This window comes from Anolis sagrei, chromosome 6 (assembly GCF_037176765.1).
Source record: "Anolis sagrei isolate rAnoSag1 chromosome 6, rAnoSag1.mat, whole genome shotgun sequence".
Taxonomy (NCBI): Eukaryota; Metazoa; Chordata; class Lepidosauria; order Squamata; family Dactyloidae; genus Anolis; species Anolis sagrei.
In genome coordinates, this window is record NC_090026.1 from 105,131,571 (window position 1) to 105,157,738 (window position 26,168).

A 26,168-nucleotide genomic window follows, 5' to 3' on the forward strand; every position below is an offset into this window, starting at 1 on the left:
TGGTACAGTTCAACATGTGGATCTCTTACATTATGCTACACCATGTAGGATCTTGGCCAAAGAAGCAATAGTTGTCCAGAATGTAGACCAGTGACATCATCCACTCAGACCTTTGGAGCAGATCTCAGTGGGAGATGTCTTCCATCTGTGCCAGTTACAGGAACATAGCAAAAAACTTCTCCAGTCTCTTGAACTCTCCCCCATCAATGTAATGACCACGGAGAAAAGCACAATGGTGAGTTCTGGGGACTAATGGTAGAGTTCAACATGTGGATCTCTTACAATATGCTACACCATGTAGGATTTTGGCCAAAGAAGCAATAGTTGTCCAGAATGTAGACCAGTGACATCATCCACTTGGACCTTTGGAGTAGATCTCAGTGGGAGACGTCTTCCATCTGTGTCAGGCTACAGGAACATAGAAAAACCTTCTCCAGTCTCATGAATCTCCCCTATCAATGTTATGGCCATGGAGAAAAGCACAATGGTGAGTCCTGGGGACTAATAGTAGAGTTCAACATGTTGATCTCTTACGTTATGCTACACCATGCAGGATCTTGGCCACAGTAGTAATAGTTGTCCAGAATGTAGTTATGTTTATGGTGTGCATATGTACTATGCAATAATGCATAATCCAGATGAAACTTTCTCTAGCTTGGTTGTGAAATAGGCATTCCCCTTTTCCCGAAATCATTTTGTTTAACAACTATATATTGATTTATTGTTGAAAGGGCTTAAATACAACTAGAGTAGGATGGAATGAATTCATATTCGTGTCCGTTTACCAAGTTCCCATTGAGTCAATGTGTCTGCTGTCGATCAGAAGAACAATTAAATTTAGGCTACAGTATTATCACAAGGCAGAAGGACAATCCTCCAGCAAAGAAGGAACATCCCAAAGAGAGAGAGAGAGAGAGAGAGAAAAGAAAGAGCTAAAAAAAATCAAACACTGTGAGTTAAGATTTCTTTCAGGCATTTCAGCTTTGGTGCATATACATACATTGCCAAAGCATCTCCATTTACTTCAGAGAAGGAAGCAAAGTTGAAAAGACAAAGTAAAGAGAAGAGATTTTAGAGTTCTAAGGAGGTAGGTTATGCCTGAAGAAGGTTGGTATGTTCACTGCTTGACTTTCTAAGTCTGTTGATTAGGATGATTTATTTGAAAATGATCGACACCACCAACTTACCAAGAAACGAGAGCCGCAGAACCAGGAAGCTGACAGGTTTTATTTTCCGGATTTATAATCTCTGGTGAGAGCAAGACTCGAGCATCTACTGTCACAACCGGTCTTGCTCTGCAGGGGAGATAAACAAAGACTCACTACATAGGACAGGAAATGGCCATGAAGAAGGGAGGAATAAAGTATATTTAGTTTCTGTGAACGTTGATGGCATATGGGAATAAAGAAAGCATGAATCACATTTCCTGTATCAGTGCACACCATAAACATTTGAACTCTTGTGGGGAGGCACATGAGAAGTATCCATATCAGGAGGAGCACATGTATCTTTCCACAGGGACAATGCGCTAGTCCCTTGGATGTTTATTATGTATTCATGCTTATACTGTTAATACATATGGTTATGATCTAGTTCTAGTTTGTATCTGCTAATAGGGATTAGCTATTTTTATCGAAATATACAGAGACATCGTTATGAGCACAAGGTGATCATTCTTAGCATAGTGATAAATACAACACATACCAACAAAGGTCAATGCCAAAATCTTAAAGTGCCACATCATACAATTCTAGTGTGCTACAGTATGAAACTATTATGGGTCAATTCTGCACATGTTGCACTGGTTTTCTAGATCCATGTATATTACTTCAATGTATATACATCAGAAGAATATTTATGATGTATATAAATCATAAATGCTTTCCCAAACAAAAGGCTCTTGCATTGTGTTTCAAAAACTGGAGTATTGGGTTTTTCTTTGGGAAATAAATCACAAGAAAGGAGCTGCCATTGTTCAGAACTACAACCTATACTATATTGTTGAAGAAAACCAAGCCCGTAATTTATGAAATATTCTTGCAACCCATCCTGAGGTATAAATAAACGGATAGGGAGTAACAGCAAATACCTGTAAACAACTACTTTTCCAGCTCCAAATGCCCCCACAATCAAATCTGAAAAAAGAAACAAAGAAAAAGAAAAAATGCTCAAAACACAGTTAATGCTGTAAGAATTATGTTGACAATGAATGCATACATAGGTAATTGATGCCCATGAAACTTCATCCAATAATTCACTTTCGTTAAATAGTGTACAGTTGTGTTGTCGAAGGCTTTCATGGTCAGAATCGCTGCGTTGCTGTGAGTTTTCCAAGCTGTATTTCTTGGATTTTCTTAGTGGGTCTATAGATAGTTTGTATGTTGGGTTTCTTCATCAGCTTCCATATGTGGTCAGTGGTTCCCTTGATGTATGGCAAGAACACTTTTTCTCTGGGTGGGTTTTTGTCTTTACTCTCGTGGCTTGTTCTTGGTACGTTCAGCAAAGGACAAGAGGGGTCCCCTCACCTCTGCAGGAGTCTAACATATACCATGCAGTTGTGGACAAGTCTACACACACTAGAGAAAAAATCCACTTAAAATCTGTTTTCTGCCTCCTGCAGAATTATGGGGTTTGTAGTTTAGTGAGGCTGTTAAAGGCTCCTCCCTTAACTACAAACCCTAGAATTCTGCAGGAGGCAGAAACCGGATTTTAAGTGGATTTTTTTCTCTCTAGTATGATGAGGCCCATATTAGAGACCACCAAACACAGCACTCAAGCATAAATCAAGGAAGATGAAAGGCACTTCAGACAAATTCAACCAGAGAAATCAGCCATAACAGAGCACCTGATGAACCAACCTGGACACAGCAAATGATTTGAGAACACAGAAATGCCGGACCACTCTAACAACCACAATTTCAGACTACACAGAGAAGCCACTGAAATCCACAAGCATGTGGACAATTTCAACAGAAAGGATAAAACCATGAAAATGAACAAAATCTGGCTACCAGTATTAAAAAACTCTAAAATCAGGACAACACTCAGAAAACAGGGGAATTCCAGACAGAAAACAATCAGGGCCAGCTAATACATCCCAATAAACGATCCCCCTATACAGGAAGCAGCTGGGCTTTGGAGCTGCAAGGCTATTCAATGATAAACAAGGCGGCTAATTGCAACATTCACAATTGCCTCCAACAGACAAGAGTTCTTTCTCCCACCCTGCACATTCCACAGATATATAAACCCCACTTGCCTAGTTTCCAACAGATCTCACAACCTCTGATGATCCCTGCCATAGATGTGGGCAAAACATCAGGTAATAATGCCTCTGGAACATGGCCATACAGCCTGGAAAACTCATAGCAACCCAGTTTACAGTTGAGTCCTCCCCTCCTTTCTATGTTTCATTTTGAATTTAGAAAAGAGAGTAAACTGGGAAGGGTAAGATATAATGAAATAAAATTGTGCATTGGATGGACAATGTGGACAGCGAGACATATTTCTCCTTCCATTATAAATAAATATGATTTCCATAGGCTGGGCTTTCTTCTTTTAATGCGATCTACCTACCTTCTCTGGTTTCCTCAGATCCTCCTCTTTCTTATTCACATCCATCATATTAATATTCACCTCTTTTATCTTTCCACTTGTCCCTTCCCATTTTAAATTTCCTAATAAAATACATTTGAATTGAATTTCTTAGCCATTATACCATGAGATAAATTTTATTTGAAAGCACACAAATAGCTCCTTTTGTACATGAACAAAATGTTCTGCTTTGAATGTAGTTGGTGATTAGAAGAGATATTTGGGGGGCTTGTAAGAGGTGGGGATATTTTCACATATTTTCATGTGTTGACAGGGAATGTTTTATGAGATAATGCAGCAAAGATTTCCAAATCTCATGTAATTAAAAACAATTGGGAAGTTTGTGTGGCTTTAGGTACCAAAAAAGAGGGGTCCAAAAACCACATATTGGCTGTGGGTCACACTATGCCTAACTTTGGATGAGAATGTGAACTGGAGCAACTCATTTTATTGCAGGCACCATGCATTGTGTTTACATTCCTATGCTATTCAGTTTTATTCTCTGTATGGTTTGGTTCAGGGCCATACAAATCAACTGAAGGTTTTTCTTCTTACCTTCCTTAATTTTTTCTCTTGTCAAGAGATACTTTCAAAACATTCAGAATGCCCAAAACATTAATGAGGTTTATAAACATTATGTGCTGCGCAAGTAAATATAATCAAAATCAAATGTTTGAACTGTCCAGCAGCCCTATTATTCTAAATATAGCGAACCCTGTATTTAATAAAGGTATGCATTTTCTTAGAAAATACCACAGCTATTGAAATGTCTGTCACAGCATAAAGAAAATTTTCTGGAAAAAAAATGATATTACTATCTCATATTAAGTGCCCAAATCCTTCCAAATGAAACCCGACAAAACACATACTGCAATGAAAAATAAAATTATACTATTCCATGTACCAGAGTTGCAACATATGTAGATATGCTGTAGTTATATTTTTGAAACAGGCAACAAATCTCCACAGATTTGATTTAAAGAAAGTGTTTCCTATATATCATCACAAGGCTACAACTGAAATTCCACCATGGTTTGGACTTGACGTTTCAGCTCTGAATTTCAGGCATGCATTTCCTCTTCCTAAAGAGGGTTATCATCTGTTCTCCATATTAGATAATGGATAATACCCCTGGTTGCCTAGGGGAATAAGACTGGATATATAGGAAGTAATGAAATAGCCATAGATGAGTTTCCAAAAGAGAAAAGAAAAAGATGGGGGTGGGGAGCAACTCCTACTAGCCAAAGTCCCAAGTCTGCAAGAGTCACAGTGGCCATAAGCCTGCATAACTCAATATAAAGTAGTAGCTCTGCAGATGGGACTATGCTAAGATGTGTCATTTATCACCTGGGCAGACATGATGTCCTTAAATAGGGTGATTTAGGGCTTTTCCACTGCTCAGATCAGCAGAAGCAAACAAGCAGGTTGACATAAGAGTGAAGTTGCATTGTGACTTGTGAGCACTCAACAAACTTTGCTCTCAACACAACATTTTTGATCATCTGAAGAATCTGTTTTATAAATAAATGAAGTGTGGAAGATACAAATCACTGAGACCCAAGGACTCAGTCATTTGTTTCACTCCAGCACTTTGGATAAATACTTGAATGAAGACCGCCATTCTTATCCCCAGGTACTGCTGCATTTTATGGAATTTAATTATGTGACTTTTATATGTAATTGCTGTGTAGATTTATGTTGTCATGTTTTTATGCTTATGTATTGTGTCCTTTATGTGTACAGCATTTAGAGTGCTTGTGTGAGCCACCCTGAGTTTCTTTGGAGAGATAGAGATAAAGTTTTTTTATTGTTACTATAACTCTACCTGCACTTAGCTGAAGCTTACCCAGAGACTTAAAGGACACTCATGGCAACAACTGCTACCTTGACACCCAGGAACATTGATGGATCAAGTAGAACTGGTCTTGCCATTAGCTGGTAGATAACAACAACAACAACAACAACAACAACAACAACAACAAATTTGTATCCCTCCACCATCTCGAGGCAGCTCACAGAAGGAACTCGAGGCAGCTCACAGAAAGCACTCAAGAGTGCAACAAAATATAAATACAACAAAATACAGAAATGTAAAGTTAATAACAATAACATTGACCCAATTATATTTAAAACAGCAATTAATCCCCTATTTATTTAAAAGATACTATAAAACTCAGCAAGCTACAATAATAGCAGCTATGTACAATATCAGTCCCCATAAAGTGCAGAAGTGAATACTCACTAAGTTCTCAAATACAGTGATTAAGGCCATAATCCCTAAACATATTCAAAAGCTTGTTTTAAAAGCCATGTTTTCAGATATTTCTGGAAAACATGGAGAGTGGGGGCTACCCTAATCTCTTTAGGGAGGGCATTCCAAAGCCTAGGAGCCACCACCTAGAAGGCCCTCTCTCTCAGCCCCTCAGAGATGGGATCAAGAGGAGGGCCTCCCCAGCAGATCTTAGGACCTGCGTCGGTTCATAGCAGGAGATGCATTCTCGAAGATAGATATTAGGGAAGGCTGTTATTCCTTCTGACAAGGTACAACTATTTATTTATTTATTGCATGCATTTCTACCCCACTCTTTTCCCCCAAAAGGGGGATTCAGGGTGGCCTCACATAAGTATGTGATGCTGTCGATATATAAACAACAAGGGTTACAATTAAAACAGCAAAATCATGAAAACACTTTGTACAGAGAAATTACCAAATTAATGAAACAATAAATTATGATGCCAGTTAAAACCAAGACCAAGTCGGGTAAATCCAATGTCTCATATGTCCTAACTTTACTTCCAAATTGTCGCTATCCACTAGACGAACACCTGGTCCCAAAGCCAACTATCTGTACCTCATGATTTGTTCTATACCTTTTAAGATATTCTGCTACCTTCGAGTATGCTAGAAGACCCTACTCCATTGCAAGTGTTGAAATAAGGTTGCATTGCCTCCTGAAATGGGATAGGGGAGGACCCCATCTTGTCTTGGTTCAGGTATCACAGTTGTGCCCTGCAAGGCAAGCTATATACATGTCCAGAATTGATTGAACCACCTCGCACAAATCAACAGTAGTCTTGGACAATCCTTCTTTGCACTAAATTTCATCCAGTCCTAAATTGACATATTACTTCCACTACATTTATGAGATCAGGCAACAGCAAATGGGTGTTCATCAATATGGGAATATATGTCCATTTCTAGTTCTATAAATCTTAAGATTGTAAGTTTTCAAACAATTCAGCAAAAGCTAGATGGTAGTAAGCCAACTGTCAGCAATTGACTCCAATCCACAAATAAGAAACTCCTAAGTTTTTACTTCCATAATCTTCTTTTCTGGTCTTCCTCTTCCTGTCTGCTCATGTCTTGAATGATTCTCCTAAATGGATTCCATAATAAAATATGTAATAATTCATTTAAAAACCTGGTAGGTGTTGGAATCTTGGCACCTAGCTTACAACTCTCTGAATACTTTATACTCTTCGAAATCCCTGCTACTAAGAAGTTGGAGGGATTTATTCCCTCTGTAGACCTTGATGCTCTTAACAGATGGAGCCTTCAAAGAAAGTTATTTTAGAAAGAGTAGGCAGAACTTTGTATTTTTAGGCTATTGTTTCCCATTTATCATAGCTCTTACTTTCCTAAAATACACCTATAAAAGTTTATTCACACCAATATAAATATTAATTTGGAATGATTCAGTCTGTGTTTGACCAAAACCTATAGCGTAGTATTATAATGTGATGAATGCAGAAGCATCAGGTGAGTGAAATTATGTGCAAATGTGTGGGAGAGTAGTAGAAGTAGGCAAAATGTAGACTTTTGGGTACTGTTGGATCAGAAATCCCATTATTCCTCATCACTTGCTGGATTTGATAGGAAGTGTACTCCAACATCTTCTGGAGACTGGACTTTGCACACCCTTGAAGCAAAACTTGGAAAAGCTACTTTTCAGGACCACATCTCCCACAATTTCCCAGCCACCATAGGCTGTGCTATTTCAGAATTTGGGAAGCTGTAGTCCATAAGGTAGCTTTTCAAATTTAGAGAGAGAAGGAAAAAGCGAGAGAGATGGGGAACGTGTGAAATTTGATCATTACAATTTCAGTTGAACCCTTAATGGTGGAATATGAAATGATAAAATCGGAGAATTCCCCAATATCCTATTTGCTCTGAATTTCTTGGATGCTTAGGACAAACTAAGAATGTATAGCCCTTCTCTTTCCTAGTGTTGGAACTAATTTGGAATGACATCTTCTGGAGCCAGATGGCTCTGATGAACAGCCGAGGTGATGACTACAAACTCTCAATGTTATTTCTTGGCTAAGTGATCAATCATTGTAAAACACCATCAGAAGGTTATCTTATTACCATGATGGTTTTACACAAATGCTTCCATACGCCGCAGACACAGAGAGATGATAGCTCACATAGACACTAACACCACAACACTGTCCCACCCTGCAATTTTGGTGAAGCGATTTTTAAGCTTTTATCAGAGAACAAGATAAATATCCCAGTGAATAAACACAAGGAATTTTGGCAAGAAATACTGCTATGTTTCTCCAAAGAGTGAACAGACCGGATACTGTATATGTTAGTTGTGCCAACAAAACTAATACGGCAGATTTCTTTTTTAAAAAGGACCACTGTAAGTTCACATTAGCATATAAAATTATAGGCATGATCCATTCACTTCTGCACAAAAAATATTGAAGTTCAAGTAGCCTATACTGGGATTTGGAAACATGTACTTTTGGGACCAGCTCTCAGAATCCTTATGTAGGATGGCCCACTGTAATCCAGAAAAGTAACTTTTTCAAGTTATGGTCCTGGCCTATGTACTCAGAGGTAAGAAGCACTTCATGACAGGTATATTCTTTCCATATTCTGCCTATGTTCCTTGCAGTGTCCCTGGAACAATGGGGATTAGCCAAAGTCCAAAGGGAGGGAGAAGCTAAAAAGCTCTAATAAGTGCATTAGGAATTGCCTTTCACCATGGACAACTAATGGCCAGCAGAACTTTACCTCACTAGAAGACCACTACAGAGAGGAAAACTCATACTCTCTACTTCAACTCCTAATGCCTCTTCAGAAGTCTGAAGCTGGATTTTGGACAATATGTAGGACTGCATGGAGGAGAGAATGGATCCAGAAGCTAGTCATATTGTCAGTTCAGCAGAGGAATAAGGAAATGCTAACGTGTTTTTTTTCTCGAACTTTTATCCTCCAGGCATTTTGGACTTCAACTCCTAGAAGCATCAGCCAGCTTGGACAATGGTCAAGGATTCTGGTAACCTAGCACTGTTTCTATATAGAGCCAAAAGTTGCACCTGCTGTGAGGAGTCCATAGAAGAACAGTGGGTTTCACAGAAGAAGTATTGCTTCCAGCTACTAATCTGGAACAATGAGAACCTGGTGTTTACTAAAGTGCAGACTGCTAGATCAGGCTGGATCCAGGGTGATACATTTTCACACTTCAAAAAGACCCGCCACTGTTTCATTGGCCACAAGCAGCCCTCTAGCAGAGTCTTTCTGGAGATATGACTTCTGCTGATCACATGGCTGAGCACTCTGTTGTGACCTCATTGGAGACAATGTCACCAGCAAGGGTCGATCAGACAGTTGCTTCTGGGTGGCAATGGTGGACTCTAGAAGGGCAGAGCACAACTGTCAATGTATTGTTGATCCATCCATCTATCTGGAGTCCTAATAACTTTGGGTGCTTCCAAAATGGTAGGTGTTGCATCTGACACAGCTCTGGAGCAATTTACTCTGGAGTATTTCAATAAGTGTAGATGCAACACAAGTCCAAAACATTTGGAGGACCAAAGACTGGGAAGCCCTGGTCTAGACTGCAACTGTCTTCAAAGAAAGAGCCCTGTGCATAACAGAAAAAGTGCAAGCCTGCGCCTCTATCATGGCAAGGGTAGTGAATCTATTCTTGATTTTATCATTTTCTCCCCAGCATCTGCTCTGAGTGGAACACTTCCAGATGGGATTTACTGCCCTTCACAACTCCCAGAAACCCTCCTTCTCATCCCACTGGTCTGTTGTCCCACATCAACTGTTAGTGTTTCTCCCATATATATGGCACCTCTATGCACACTCAAGGCATGGCCATGGCTGTGGCAAAGCTAAGCAGTATGACTCATAAACAATATATTTTAGGGAAATGAAAATTAAATGTAAATTGGATTGCATTCTTCAGATATAAGTTGGATATTTTAGCTCTCCATCATGTGCGGTAGCAAAAATGGACCCCATGCAGGTATTGGCATTTACTACTAGCGTGTGTTTATTATTTTAGCACTTTGCTAAAAATCTGATACAGAGCCCAGTAAAGATTTTTTCAAAAGAGCTGACTGTGGATTAAGTGCCTCTCCAAAAATTTTCTAACGTTCAGAATTTAAGAGAAAAACCCCAGCATGGACTGTATATACTAATCAAAACATCTGACCTTGGACCTTGCCTTAGGTTAACTTTGAATTAATGTGAAATTGTTAAACAAAGAAAAACAAATTTCCAGCTATGCAGTTATATCTCTTAATTCCGACAAATGTATTTACTTAAGTTCTTCAAATTCAATCACATCTTGTAACATTATGTTTCAAGATACTTAAAGGATTCTGGCCACAGACTATCGACTTTCATTTTTATTGGCATAATTGGTGCTATATTGGACCGACGGCATGCTTGGATAGAGAACAGACATCTATACCTTGCCTCCAATAATAATTATTATAAAACTAGAAAGGCTAGACAGGACTTCAAGATTATCTTAAAATGACAATTTCCCAGAGGCTTCAGCATTTACTTTATTGCAGTCCAGTTCCCAGACTCTCCTTGGCAGCATGGTCACTATCAATATAGAACTATTAGTTCATGATGTGATAACCTTCCAATGAGACTACAATATGCTGTCCTTGGGGCTTCCCATGAAGACTATCTGGGAGCTTCAGTTAGTGCAGAAGTGAATGTAGTACATTGGTTACCAGTTCTCAAAATTAGCTTCCAATAAGTCTCTGGGCTCAATGGAAAATGTAGAAAGTCCTTACATGGCTCATGACACAGATACTTAAGAGAACTGCTAATTGAGATTTAAAGGCAGCCAAGGGGTTCTGCCTGAGATGACCCCGTGGATCCCGAGCTGTAAGGTTTCTACAATATGGCAGAGCTCTCTTAGAGGTAGTACTCCTGCTATGGAATTTTCCTCCACTTAACCACTGGTTGTCCTCCACACATTTGTCTCAAGCAACAAATAACACATTTGTGCAAAGCTTGAAGAAACAAGTATCTTATTTCTCTCTGCATCCTGTTTTTATTATTACCTGTTGTTCTCTTCTTCTTCTTTTTCTTTCCCTCTCCTCATCCCCTTCCCCTTTCCTTTCTCTTCTTATCTTTCTTCCCTTTTTTTACTTTCTTCTTCCATCCCTTCCTTCCTTCCTTCCTTCCTTCCTTCCTTCCTTCCTTCCTTCCTTCCTTCCTTCCTTCCTTCCTTCCTTCCTTCCTCTATCTCTGAGACTGCTTACCTCATGAAAACATGGCTCTCTTTGTGGCTGTTTCCTACCTTCTTCCCTTTTCCTCAAATACATATCACATTTCTTTATGCAGTGACATCACAGAGGGCCACTTCACTTAGCGATAGTCGATCCTTTATCTAGCAACAGTCAGTCCAATGACATCTCTCCCCCCCCCTCTCTCTCTATATATATGTTCATGATTTTACTATCTGAGAATATCTGAGAACTATCTGAGAATTGAGATGTTTTGGATGGTCCTGTTTTACTTCAATCAATTACAAATGTACCTCCATGGTTACTTTTAAGTCAGGATTTTTGACCGATCTCCGACTGAACATTCTGTTTAGTACCAAGTCCCATGGCACTGGTTTCCAAGAGAGGAAGCTGAAAATGACTGCCTTTGTAAAGGACCCAAAAGGGTTTCAAACACACATCATATTTTTATATTTCCCTTTTCCAAAGCTAATGCAGACGAGAACGCAAAATGGCAAGCTCAGCCATCTGGATTAAGGCAGACAAGCGGGTTGTATGGAGTGGGTAGAGAATAAGCACTGAACACCATCACAGAATGTAAGCTATCCAAAAACATTAGTACAGTAGATTAACAGAGCACAGTGGCAAAGATATTCCAGAATGTCCATCCAGCATTGTTTCATTAATTACAACAGGGTTTATGCTAGCAAACAATCCATGGCTTGGACTACAGCAGTTCTACTATGTGGGTTGTGAATACCAAGAGCCCTCTCAGCTCCTGACAAAGAGAAAGACTGTGGTCTGCCGTATGCTTGGTCCCGGGTGGGGAGATGGAGAAAAATCAAATTAAATTGATGTTGTACATTTAGACTACAGATGGTGTTGGAACGCTGCCCCAAACTGAATAAGCTCCACTTCAGAAAATAAAGAGTGAAACCTCCAAATGGTGAAGCAGTGTTGATAAATACCAGATGACACCAGTAAAATATTAATTGTTAAGGGACAAACGTTTGTAAACCAAACTAAATAAAGAAGAATGAGTATAAGAAAATAATGAAGGAACAACTATAACTAAACTTCTCTCCCCTGTTTTTGTGTACACTTAGAATCATAGAATCACAGAGTTGGAAGAAACCTCATGGGCCATCCAGTCCAACCCCCTGCCAAGAAGCAGGAAAATCACATTCAAAGCACCTCCGATAGATGGCCATCCAGCTTCTGTTTAAAAGCCTCCAAAGAAGGATCCTCCACCACACTCCAGGCCACAAAGGTGGAAAGAGACAGGAAATCCTTTCAAGATAGAGTTTTGCCTCAAGCCACCTGGAGATGTCATAGCTCGAGAAAATTTGTGCTGTACTTTCTCCCCCTTTTCCATAGGGTGACATCAGTTTGGATCAAGTTCAATGCAGTTGGGAAACTGACATCCACACAACATTCAGATTTGGACAAATTGTATTCTATTATTATTCTGTGTGCGTTGCAACTACAGACACAAAGAAACCAAGAGCTCCATAAAGAAAACAGAGTAATTTTTAAAAAAGGTCAGTGCCATTTTTGGGAAAATTATTATAATTTTAATAGCTGATGCATCTATTTTCAGGCAATGTTATATATGCTGAACACCTTTGGAATCTTCACAAAACGGATCAGACTATTACTATAGCAATTATTTTAAATGACTTTTTAAAAATGGGTGGAAGTGTTCCAAAATGTATAGAAGCAATGTTTCCCATTCAGATTTTAGCAGGATTGGAAGAGTTAATGTGTCAGCTCTCTCTCTCTGTCTTCCTTTCTTCGTGGCAATTCAGGTGTTTTATGTTAATGTCTCTGTTTCAACCTCTCTTGCATTTCTGATGTTTTATCATGACAGGAAAGGGAGTATTTGTCTTGTCCAGCTCCAAATTCTCAGGGAAGCCAAGCTGAAACTGCACACAAAAGCAAAGCCTATTCTTATTTTGACCTCTGCCTTCCAAAAAAGAACAGTTAAGGGATGATGTCTTTTCCAGAGAAAGGAGGGATGAAATCCCCTCTCTTGTGGAAGAACCTTACCTGGGTAATCATTCTTGTCTATGTCTGAGTCTCCTCTTAGCGTAAAGCCAAATCCCGCAGGCATCGGCTGGGAGGCCCACATACCACTGAGAACCTGGGAAGGGTTCGGGTTTAACCCATTACTGGCTCCATTGTAAATGAGTACGTTCCCTCTCCGGTCTTCTCCGGCAAATGGTGCGCCTATTGCAATGTCTGCAAAAGAACAAGGGGGGAAAAGACAAGGTTATAAAACTGTTCTTTTAATTGGCACATAAGCAAAGTAGAATTAATGCAGTTTGACACCCCTTTCACTGCCATGGAATTGTGGTTTGGTGAGGCAACAGCACTCTTTGGTAGAGAAGGCTAAATACCTTGTAACTCTACAACTTCCATGATTCCATAGTATTGAGTCAGCACAGATAAAGTGGGGGTCAATCTGCATTAATTCTACAATGTAGGGCGCATTTTGAAGGCATATTTCACATATTTTACATTGAGGCAGTTTTCACATATTTTGTAGGGAATAGTTTCTCAGAAGATGAGTTTGGAAAAATAATTTATTTGGTCTACAGTTCCCTAAATTTGAGCCAGACTGCAAACAAGTATTATTCCCAAGTCTGGATGCCTCAATCTTAGATCTCCAGAAAAATGTATGATACATTTTTAGAGGGAAGATAGCATTATATTGCAGTTTGAGCATTGGTTATGGAAACAGACTGTGCCTTGAGCAAGTCGCACCCACTCAGGCTCCATCTACACTGCCACATAATGTAATTTCAAAAAGCGGATTAAGTGCATTAAACTGGTGTCTACACTGCCATATAATGTAGTTCAATGCTGTTAATCTGCATTCTGAAACTGCATTATATGGCAATGTGGATGAGGCTTCAGCCACAGAACAAGTCAAAAGCAAATTCTATCTGAACAATGTGTTGTTGAAGGCTTTTGTGGCCAGAATCACTGGGTTGCTGTGAGCTTTCTGGGCTGTATGACCATGTTTCAGAAGCATTCTCTCCTGATGTTTCACCCACATCTATGGCAAGCATCGTCACAACCTCTGAGTATGCCTGCCATAGATGTGGGTGAGACATCAGAGAGAATGCTTCTGGAACATGGCCATACAGCCCAGAAAACTCACAGCAACCTCTCTGAACAAATCCAGCCAAGAAATGCCCCATGGTATGTTTGCCTTAGGGTTGCCATAAATCAGAAATGTCTTTAAAACACATTTCAACAGAATGGGAAATGGTACATTTTAAAGGAATGGAAGCAGGGCAAGAAAATGCTCTTGGAAGTCGAGAATCCATCCATAGTCAATGCTGGGTATTGTGAATGATTACTAACTCAGCAGTTGGGATGGCACAAGATTATTTGAAAAGGCATAGAAACAATCTCATTCCAAAATGAAATGGTGGAAATCTATGCATTGGCAGGCTGTGACTCTCTGCAGTTCATAACAGACAGGCACACACACACACACACTCAAGAATATGCATCAGCACTGGGAAAAAGCAGTATATATGTGCGTGTGTGTGTGTGTGTAAGAATCTTGTCTCAGAGGTTAATCTATAAAAGATTTTAAAACCCCATCTCTCTAGTTAATCATTCCTGCTTTTGCTCCCAGTCATGTATTTTAATTTATTTTTAAGCTCTCAGTGGCTTTTTGGCAGGGCCAGTCTCAACAGACACACACAAAAAATGAGAAAAGTATAGTCTGGATATATTCAGTGAATTGAAATAGACAAATGATCTGTCACCCTTTCTGCTGCTTTTTTGATCCAAAGTCTTGACCAGCTTTAATGTTTCTCAAGATGCAAATGATTGAATCCTTGGATACAGAATTCCGGGACAGGGAGGGCCAAATGTAATTAAACGTGAAGGTTTCCCCTTGACATTGAGTCTAGTCATGTCCAACTCTGGAGGGTGGTGCTCATCTCCATTTCTAAGCCGAAGAGCCAGCATTGTCCATAGACACCTCCAAGGTCATGTGGCCGGCATGACTGCATGAAGCATCATTATATTCCCACAGAAACGGTACCTACTGATCTACTCACATTTGCATGTTTTTGAACTGCTAGGTTGGCAGAAGCTGGGGCTAACAGTGGGAGCTCACCCCATTCCCAGGATTCAAACTGCCAACCTTTTAGTCAGCAAGTTTAGCAGCTCAGCAGCTTAACCTGCTGTGCCACCAGGGGGCCCTGGTGTGGTTTAACCCTTTACTTAAACCATGATTTCCCCTATCTAGCCCTCTAAGCATCTTCCATATGTATTCTCATGTATTACCGTTATATCCATCCTGGTTCAGGTCTCCAAGGTGTGCAATGGCATTGCCAAATCTACCGAACACTTCTGTGCCAGATAGTATCTGTGCGTCTCTGAAGGACAAGATGCTGTCTTGCAGGTAAAGATACACTTGCCCCACTTCTTTAGGGTTGCTCTCAAATTCACGCTCCATAAAAAGAGGCGCTCCAATGAGGATGTCATCCAGCCTGGAGGAGAGGTCACAAACAAAGGGGTCAATCCAAAATTCAAAGGTCGTTCCTCCACTTAACTCCACTCTAATACATTCACACACGTAACCATGGTTGACGGCTACAGAACTGTAGAAGTTCTAATTAAAAAACAACAACATTCCCAAGCTCTTAAATAAAACATAATTATAAGACATAACGTATGGCTCAGTTGTTCCACTAATGCAGTGGTTCCCAACCTTTTTTTGACCATTTGACCAGGGACCATTTTATCCAGCGACCTTTTGGTAGTACAACATTAGTACCAAAAGGGTTACGAATCAGTTTTTGGTCAACTTTACAATTGGTTTGGTTATTTGGGGTGCCGATTCAGAAAATTACATTCTATATACCTCATCAGCTCTAGTTTCTGATATAGAACATACACCATCCAATAGTCGCTATCTGCTCAATCACAGAAAACCAGATTTTATAAGCCTCGGCACTATAAGAGGGTTTCACGAGACCAGTTGCTCTCGTTGCAACAGTGTAGTAATGGTGAGGCCACGGACCATATTTTAGTTCTTGCGGACCACTGGTGATCTATGGGCCACAGGTTGGGAAGCACTGTATGGCTCAGTTGTTCCATGAACTTGGGATAATGGGAAATGAAAAAGTAAGCTTTCAGTTTCTCCTTCATGGCTGCTGTACTGAAGATGTCGAAACCCTGGTGTATGTCCTTTTTCGATTCTGCACAAGACCTCATCCACATCCCTGTTCTCTGAAAATTACACATGCAGAGCATCTGCACTGGAAAAACGTTGAGAAGGAAATCTGATGAAGCAGCATTAATGGCCTTGTGGTACTAATGTTGGAAAAGGCTTTTATGTGTCCCTATGTCAGCATGACGACCCAATTCAGCCAACTGTTCTTCTCAATGCTTATGATCTTTGCTGTGGTTTGTTTTCCACGTCCGAATTCAGATAACAAAAACAATGATGTCAATTGCACTTCTATTTGTTCTCTCACCCCGCCCCCGTGTTCAAACAGTACATGGGGAGTTGTATGTTTTGAAACATCTGTTTGCACTAGAAAATTTTAAACGAAAGAACATTTTTGCTTGTCTTCAGCTATAAATAGCCTCATTTGGGAGCCAAATTTGAGCGAGGAGAACAAGAAGCGATGCTACGGCCCATTCAGTACATGTAAAATAATTCTACCCAGAACTTGGAAAAGTTACTTTGGGGACCACATTTCCTCCCAAGCCAGCAACCACATACTGGCTATGGAGATTCTGCATGCTGTACTACATCTACAAAACCCTTTCTACTATCTAGTTCAGTGGTTCCTAATCTGTGGTCCGTTCCCCACAAGTGGTCCACAAGCACTAAAATATGGTTCGTGGCATCACTGTTACTACATCATTGCAATGAGAATGAATGGTCTCGCAAAACCCTTGTATAGTGCCTAGGCTATTAAATATGGTTTTCTGTGGGTGAGCAGATGGCAACTAATGGATGGCATATGTTCTGTATCAGAAACTAGAGCTGATGTGGTCTATCCAATGCAATTTTCTAAATCAGCACCCCAAATAACCAAACCGAATCAAGTTGACCAAAAACTGATTTGTAACCAATTTGGTACTAATGTTGGAGAGTGGTCCCTGGTCAAAGTGGCCCCTGGTCAAAAAAAGATTGGGAACCATTCATCTAGTTCGTTTTACAATGAGTCTCTACAGCTAAACTCCTTTGACACTGCAGCTACGGTCCATTAAACAAGTGATTTGTTTGCCTACACATTCATATGGGAGAGGCACAGTCCCCTACTCTTTAAAGAAATTGTGTATAAAAAAAGCCTAAGCTGATCACCTGCTGAAAATGTTTACAATTGTTTTGTGGGCTGCAGGGTAAGTAACAGCAGGAACCCAGAACCATGTCAAAAGGAAGGAAGATCCTAAGTATTTCAAAGCTCTGAAATAACATAAATAAAACAATTTGGTAATGCATTTCTATTGGATACGCGATTTAACCTCACATAAATAATTCTCATCTTGAGAATAAACTGCTCTCCAACTCCCCATGCTTATTTAATAGTACTAGCATTTATTTCAAAGAGCAACACTATGAAGCTATAAAATAGGTCTCTGCACAGCTAGCATTTATGAAGGCGATTGGGCCTCACGCAGTAGTAGTAGAAAAGATTCAGTTCCTTGCCATATAAACTACTTCAAAGCAGATAATTTGGATTCCGAAACTGGATTATACGGCAGTGCAGAGGGACCTAAGGTAGTTTCCTTTTAAATCATCCAAAAATGTTTGCTCCAGAGCAGTAGTTCCCAACCTTTGGTCCTCCAGGTGTTCTGGACTTCAGCTCCTACAATTACTAACAACTGGTAAAATGGCTGGGATTTCTGGGAATTGAAATCCAAAACACCTGGACGACTACTGCTCCAGAGGCAAAGAAGAGTCCTGTCTAGTCCATGTAAAGAAGCCAGTTCAATCATACTTCAACAATGGGATTAGGGCACAGCCCATCATCATAACTGAAGGCAGCAAAGTAGTTTAATGAGTGCAGGCTACTTTAAGAACAGTGTAGCAGACAAAGCAAAAAGTTGAGCCAAAGGAATCACTGATTTACTTTACCTACCGGTCTTGCTTCCTATGTTCCTAACAACAAATCCCAGTGCACAACATTTCTTATTTTAGAACTGGAATGGGGCAATAGCCTTAAGAAAATATGTTCTCCACGTCCTTGTTTTTCATAAAAGCAATCTTATTTAAACAATCAAATCTCAGGCTGCTTGCTTTATCCACTCCCATCTCCAGGGGACAAGGATTCCACAAAGAACTCCAGCAGTCGTCTCCTCCCCACTGTGGTTATTCAGGCTTCATGAACTACTGTTTTCTGAGAGCATATCTGGATTTGAGCACTTAGCAAGGCTCAACAAGGAGCAAGCCATCAAAATGGGAAGCAGTGGAAACATCAGATAACTTAGGCTTCTTTTGGGCTACAAACTGCTATATAATTCAGATTCTCAAAGCAGATAATCCACATTATCCACTTTTAATTGGGTTATATGAGTCTACACTGTCATATAGTCCAGTTCAAAGCAAATAATCTGGACTTTGTATGGTAGTCTGGAAGGGGATTAACATTGACATATAAAATCCAGATTATCTGTTTTGAACTTGATAATATGACAGCATACTCATATAACCGAGTTCAAAGCTGACAATGTGGACTGTCTGCTTTGATAATCTGGATTATATGAGAATGTAAGGCCCTATCTGCTTCGAACTTGATTATATTAGTCTACACTGCCATTTAATCCAATTCAAAGTAGATAATCTGGATTTTATCTGGCAGTGTAAATGGGCCCTTTAAGGGATTGCTGCTGGAAAATGAGGTTTTCTAGCCACCAAGGCCCCATCTACACTGCCATATAATCCAGTTTCAGAATGCAGATTAACTGCATTAAACTGGGTTATATGGCAATGTAGACTCATATACATAATCCAGTTCAATGTGGTTCATTCTGCATTATGTGAGTCTACCCTGACCATTATAATGCAGTTCAAACTGGATTATATAGCAGTATAGATAGGGCACGTGTTGACGCTTACAACATGAGAGTATTGATTGTCTAGCAATTTTGAAAAACAAGCACAAAGGATTAAATCTCATATTAGTCCTATCAAGAATTAGCACAAAGGGTTACATCCCGTATTAGTCCTATCTAGAGCAAAACCCACTGCAATCAGTAGCCCCAAACTGAGAAAAACGAAAACAAACTAGGAATAAAGCCACACAGATGAAGATGGTTGAATGCTTTGTTTCTTTTGGCTTTGCATCAGATCAGTGTTCTGATTTTTTTCTCTAGGATAATAGAATGATATTTACGAATATTGGACATTTTGGGAGGATTAAGAGATTTAAGAGTTTAATTCTATCTAAACACACACTGCCAAGCTGAATTCTCTCTTTCAATGCACTTAGTTCATGGTAGTCCTGGAATAGTTTTGTGGATCTCAGAATAAAGACATAAACAAATCAGTTAATATTTGGTCTGGGTCAACTTCAATGCATTTACTCATGTCCATGTTGTCTATTCCATGTACTATTCTGTGTTTAAAAATAAATGTATATTCAATTGATTTGCATATGCAGCACTCCTTAAGAAAGGAGTTTTGTGCACATCTTTCTGTAGAGCATAAAACTTTGAGAGATTCTGGGTCGGTAGTCCAAAAAAAGTAGATTTGTTAAAGTAGATTTGGGAGTTTGGCCCAGAAGATAAGATTCAGGCCCCATTTATACTGAAATGCAATGCAGTTTGATGCATTACATTTCAGTGTAATGCATTAAATTATATGGTTAGTATGGAGCAGTGGTTCTCAACTTGGGGTCCCCAGATGTTTTTGGTCTTCAGCTCCCAGAAATCCTAACAGCTGGTAAATTGGCTGGGATTTCTGGGAGTTGTAGGCCCAAAACATCTGGGGACCCCAGGTTGAGAACCACTGGTATAGAGACTCATATATTAGTATAGAGACTCATATATTGCAGTTCATTGCAGCTAAACTGCATTATATGAATCTTCACTGACTTTATAATGCAGTTTCAAACTGGCAGCGTAGATGGGGCAATGGCTACACATTCATATGTTGGAAATTACAACCTTCTTCAAGCCTCCTCTAGTGATTTGTTTATCTATAACCCTATTGCTTACTTATTGTATGCATGTTCTGATATGCAGCTTTCTTTCCTTGCTCTATGTTTTTCCTGAGCAGTTGTGGGAGGGGCTGCAGACCATGTGATCCACTCTGAGATGAGCACAAACTTCTTTAGAGATGGGACTGCTTAGATCGCAGACTTGCAAACACTTGTCTGCTGTTGTTGTAAGACAGATATGTTCTGACCAGACAGCAGAGAGAATTATCTCAAACATATCTGTAACTGACTGATAAGTTTCGAACCTGTGTATGCTGAACACATGAGGGTTGTGAGTAAACCAAATATGTTATTTTTACCAAAGTCTAAAATGTTTTTGTAAAATCATAACTAAGGCATCAAGGTAGGACGTTAGCCATTATCTTTAACGATGGTCAAGGAACTGGCACTAATTTACTCTACTGATGTGATATTATATTCACAAATAATTACTAGGGAAATGATACTACCAACAATGTATAGGTTAGTACTGGTTGTTTGTATGTAGCCAAAGACATAATGCCTTTATGCAAATTCAACCTTTTTATTATTGCTGTTTAATCTATTTTTCACTGTCTGCTATATACCTATATCACTACAATTGAATTGTAGCACTAGTAGACCAGGTTTTATCACCTTGTGTATATTCTTGTCTAAAATCCTTTGAATGACAGCATCCAAAGAATATTACAATCTGAATATTAATCCAGGAAATGTAAATTGGGTCAGTTCAAAATATGGATCAAATAAAAAATTAATAGGCTTGAATTCATTTGAAGGTGAATAGAAGAAGTGAGAGACAAAAATTAGCAACTTACCCATCACTGTTAACATCTGACACTGCAACTGTATATCCAAAGTAAGATGCCATCTGTAAATAAAGAGTAGTCATATTTTTATATCAAAGAACCCTCTCAACTCTCACTTTATAAATGTTGATGTCCCAACCCATTCCATTTCAAAAGTTTTGTTATAGCTATATAGTAGGCCTGTCTTCCCAAGAGTCGGCATTCTGGAAGAAGCAAAGACCATCAGAATTGAAGCGATGCTCCTACACCATCAATTTCGCTGGACTGGCCACATTGTCTGCATGCCCGATCACTGCCTCCCAAAGCAGCTACAATACTCCCAACTCAAACATGGAAAACGGAATGCTGGTAGACAGGAAAAGAGATTTAAATATGGGCTTAAAGCTAGCCTTAAAAACTATGGCATAGACACCGAGAACTGGGAAGCCCTGGCTCTTGGGTGCTCTTAACTGGAGGTCAGCTGTGACCAGCAGTGCTGCGGAATTTGAATAGCCAGGAATAGAGGGCGAAAGGGAGAAATGTGCCAAGAGGAAGGTGCATCAAGGCAACCCTGACTGGAACTGTCTTCTGTCTGGAAACCGATGTCCTCACTGCAGGAGAACATTCGGACCAAGAATAGGGCTCCACAGCCACCTACGGACCCACCACCAAGACATTACATTTGTAAGGCTATCATACCTGGACAATAAGGGATTGCCCAAGTAAGTAAGTATATACAGTAGGAAGTTAAATATTTGAATAGCACTGTATCCGATATTTTTAACTGTTGATAAGTAAGTCTTCTGAATTATTGATAGTTATTACCTGTTCACCAGTGAAATTCTGAATAAAGGTCAAATCAGTGGAATTTATAATTGAAACCTGGAAAGAGAATATAGAAGAATTTCAATCAAACAATACATCACAACAATTACAAAGGGTGCATCCACACTGCAGAATGAACACAGTTTGACACCGCTTTAACTGCCGTGGCTCAATGTTATTGAATCCTGAGATTGTAGATTGGTGAGGCAGCAACGCTTTTTGGTAGAGAAGACAAAAGACATTGTAAAACTATAACTCCCAGGATTCCATAACATTGAGCCATAGAAGTTGTGTGTGTGTGTGTGTGTGTCAGGAGCAACTTGAGAAACTGCAAGTTGCTTCTGGTGCGAGAGAACTGGCTGTCGGCAAGGACAATGTCCAGGGGATGCTGGATGTTTTGATGTTTTTACCATCCTGTGGGAGGCTTCTTTCATATCCCAGTCATAGCAGTTAAAGTGGTGTCAAACTGCATTAATTCTGCAGTGTAGATGGACACAAAGATGCTGCTTCTGCATTGCTTATTAGTATTTGCAGTACTGCAGAGGATTTTCACCTTTTCACATGGTTTGTCTGTTATTGAAAACCATTCTGCACCTACTCAAAAGTCCTGCAAACCCAAAGAAGTTGTTGCCATTCTTGAATCCCAAATGTTCCTGTCTTTTAAATAATCTGATTTTGCACTGAAGAAATTACAAGAGTGCCTTATCTACAATTTTATGAGGACTTTGATTTTGGCAGGATTTCTGGAATGCTAATATGAGCTGCCACACTTCTGATTAATGAAGAAATAAAGATCATAACCCAAAACATATCTCAAAATGCTCCACAAAAAAATTGGTTTGCTATATCAAAGCAATCTGTACTGTCTCCTTACCTTTAGGGACGACAACTAGCATACTTGCAATTACTTAATTAATGTATGGCTAATGAAAACACTTTTTAAGCCATTGTGCCCAACCTCTGCTCTGGGAATTTATCTAAATGCATACATTTTGTTATGTAAAGTACATTATCTTTTCATTTTGTACTATCGTTCCTGAAATCGCATTTTATTGTTAATTAAGGCTACACTTCAGGACAAAGGGGGAATTTCATTCAAGATTTTCACATGATTTTTTTTTCACGAACAGATGCTAACGATTTCAAAACAGATTTTAAAATGCCCTTGGGAAACCAGAAATATATTTTATTTACTACTAATTCACCATTTGTGCAAGGCAAGCAGAATACAATATGTTGTAGATTACATACATAGCCAAAGTTCTGTGCACCTCTTGGGACTCCAGCTACCAACTCTAAAGAAAAATAAAATAAGAGTCTGAATGTTAACTTAGTTCAATACTTGCTTACACAGCAATTGTTCTGAAACTATTAGAGAGCAGGCTGAAAAAAATCATAGCACTATTAAATATATCATAAATATTCAGGTATATTTCAATTGTTTGACATTTAGAATATGTTTGGCTACTAAAATCTCTCTTTTGATATAGAAAACTAAGACAATGCTCAAATGGGGCCGAACCCAAAACACTTTGTTGTCTGGGCTGAAAAACAAAGCAGGGCTCCTTCTCTTTCGAAGTGCAAAAACCAACTGCAAAAGTCATTGAATCTTTCTCCATGAATGGCAATTAAACATCTGCAGTTTTATGTAAGACAGAAGAGTAGCTTAAGGAGCACAGGATGGGTTGTGCAGCAAGAAAACTTTTCCTACTGCACTTTTCATGACATAGCTCAAAAATGCCCTTCAAGGGATCTGTTTCATTCTGTCTAATGTAGCATTTCTCAACCTGGGGGTCGGGACCCGGGGGGGGGGGTCGTGAAGGGGTATCAGAGGGGTTGCCAAAGAGTATTTTCTGTTGGTCATGGGGGTCCTGTGTGGGAAGTTTGGCCCAATTCTATTGTGGGTGGAATTCAGAATGCTCTTTGATTGGAGGTGAACTATAAATCCCAGCAACTACAATTCCCAAATGGCATGGTCTATTTTCCCCAAACTCCACCCGTGTTCACATTTGGGCATATTGAGGATTCATGCCAAGTTTGGTCCTGATCAATCATTGTTGGAGTCCACAGTGCTCTCTGGATGTGGGTGAACTACAACTCCAAAACTCAAGGTCAATGCCTACCAAACCCTTCCAGTATTTTCTGTTGCTCATGGGAGTTCTGTGTGCCAAGTTCGGCCCAATTCCATCATTGGTGGAGTTCAGGATGTTCTTTGATTGTAGATGCACTATAAATCCCAGCAACTACAACTCCCAAATGACAAAATCTCTCTCCCCCCCCCCCCCCCAACCCCACCAGTATTCAAATTTGGGCAAGTGAATGAAAATATATCCTGCATATCAGACATTTACATTATGATTCATAACAATAGCAAAATTATGATGTTATGATGTAGCAACTAAAATAATGTTATGGTTGGGGGTCACCACAGCATTAGGAAGGTTGAGAATCATTGATCTAATGGTCCCTCTCTTGATATATTACATAGCCCAACATTCTTGGTGTCTTGGTTTTTAGACCTGTTCCTAAGGTTATTTGGCATTTCGATTCAGAAAATTGCACTGGATAGATTTCATCAGCTCTAGTTTCTTAGATATGGTCATCATGGTTTATTATGGGTGAGCAGATGGCAATTGTTATATGGAGTATGTTCTGTATCTCATAAACTAGAGCTGATAGGGGAAAACTGGTGCCATTTTTGGAATCAGCAAGTCAAACATACTCAGAAATATAGATGACATTTGAGGCTTCAAAATATCTGTAGGTCGGTGTTATCAAGAACACAAAGAACCTCAATAGCACTAATGTAAGTTAGACCAGGCATGGGAAGGCTTCAGCCGTCCAGGTGTTTTGGACTTCAACTCTCACCATGCCTAACAGCCTCAGGCCCCTTCCCTTTCCCCCTCGGTTGCTTAAGTGAAACGTCAGGAGCGAATGCTTCTAGAACAAGGCCATACAGCCCAAAAAACCTACAACAACCCACTGGATTACATATCTGGAGTGTAGATCAGGAATGAGCCAAATTGGACCCTCCAGGTGTTTTGGACTTCAACTCCCATGCTTCCTAACACCTCAGGCCCATTCCTTTTTCCCCTCTGCCACTTAAGCCTTTTCCCCCTCAGCCGCAGAAGCAATACCTATTGATCTACTAACATTTGCATGTTTTCGAATTGCTAGGTTGGCAGAAGCTGGGGCTAACAGCGAGAGCTCAACCCACTCCCCAGATTTGAACCACTGACCTTTCGGTCAGCAAGTTCAGCTGCTCAGCAGTTTAACCCACTGCACCATCGGGATCTCCACGGAAATTGATAATCATATCATAACATCTTGACCATTTGACTTTATGTATATTATACTGTAGCCTAACTATTTGAGGTTTAAGCATATACTTGCAGAGAAGAAAGATGCAGAATAATGAAATCATGTATTATTTATCTTGAAGACTACTGGCTTCTTACCTTGTTGAAGGTCTCCAGTGAATTCGCCCACAGCCAAAGAGTACCCTGTTTGAAAACAAACCTATGAGTATGAAGTCTAACAAACCACTTAAGTCTGAAGAGAGACACTTGTGAAAGGACAACTCTGTATTGCAATCATATCCATTAAAAGCACTTTATAAAGTAGAGCCTTTAAAGTTAGAAAAAGGAAAACAAGTTGTCAGAATTTTATGAGGAACTTCATTATTTGTCTCAGAAGCATCATAAATCTACAGAATGAAACAACTAGGAAAAAGCACAACTGCAATTATATCCCAAGATGAGCTGTTAGTGCAATACTTTATAATTCACCTAGATGGAATATTTGTTTTGACACTACTGGATTGCACAACACCATATTCAAAGGTGTTAATATACACTTAGCTGAAAAGAGACAATGTACATATTTTATTGCACAATGAAAACATCAGGACTTTTTAAACATTCATCTACACCTTCCTGGCATTGTAGCTCTCCAGAACACATCATTTGGCGAGACTAGCTAGCTAGACTAGTTGAGGAAGAAGGTCAAAGAATTACAACAATCATTTCCAGAAGGTTAGCTGTGTTGGAAGTGGTTTGAGGAGAGCGGGTAGACGGTTAGGTCAGAAAAAAAGAGACGGGAATGGCGGCGGACGCAGGTCTCTGAGGCTCCAAGAGCCTGTCGAGGGAACCTGTGTTCTCCTTGGAGGGTAAGGGGTCAGTAACCCCACAAGTGGTTGGACAGAGGACCACTTGCAAGCAAAGCTCGGTTGGCCCTGCGGGGGCGGGTAGAGCGGTTTCCCCTCAAGGGAGACGGCTGTTCCCTG

General features: G+C 39.8%; 1 protein-coding gene across 1 annotated transcript in view; it reads right to left on the minus strand.

Moving 5' to 3' along the window:
- The window catches only part of ITGA8 (integrin subunit alpha 8), a 148,119-nt gene that overhangs the window by 71,779 nt on the left and 50,172 nt on the right, over positions 1–26,168 (minus strand). Inside the window, exons 8-15 of the mRNA XM_060782332.2 lie at positions 25,342–25,386; positions 23,135–23,178; positions 21,884–21,940; positions 21,089–21,141; positions 15,400–15,605; positions 13,138–13,329; positions 2,090–2,135; positions 1,188–1,295 (exon numbers count right to left, since the gene is read on the minus strand). Coding sequence (XP_060638315.2) covers positions 1,188–1,295; positions 2,090–2,135; positions 13,138–13,329; positions 15,400–15,605; positions 21,089–21,141; positions 21,884–21,940; positions 23,135–23,178; positions 25,342–25,386 — 751 coding nt within the window. The remainder of the gene's footprint in view (positions 1–1,187; positions 1,296–2,089; positions 2,136–13,137; positions 13,330–15,399; positions 15,606–21,088; positions 21,142–21,883; positions 21,941–23,134; positions 23,179–25,341; positions 25,387–26,168) is intronic.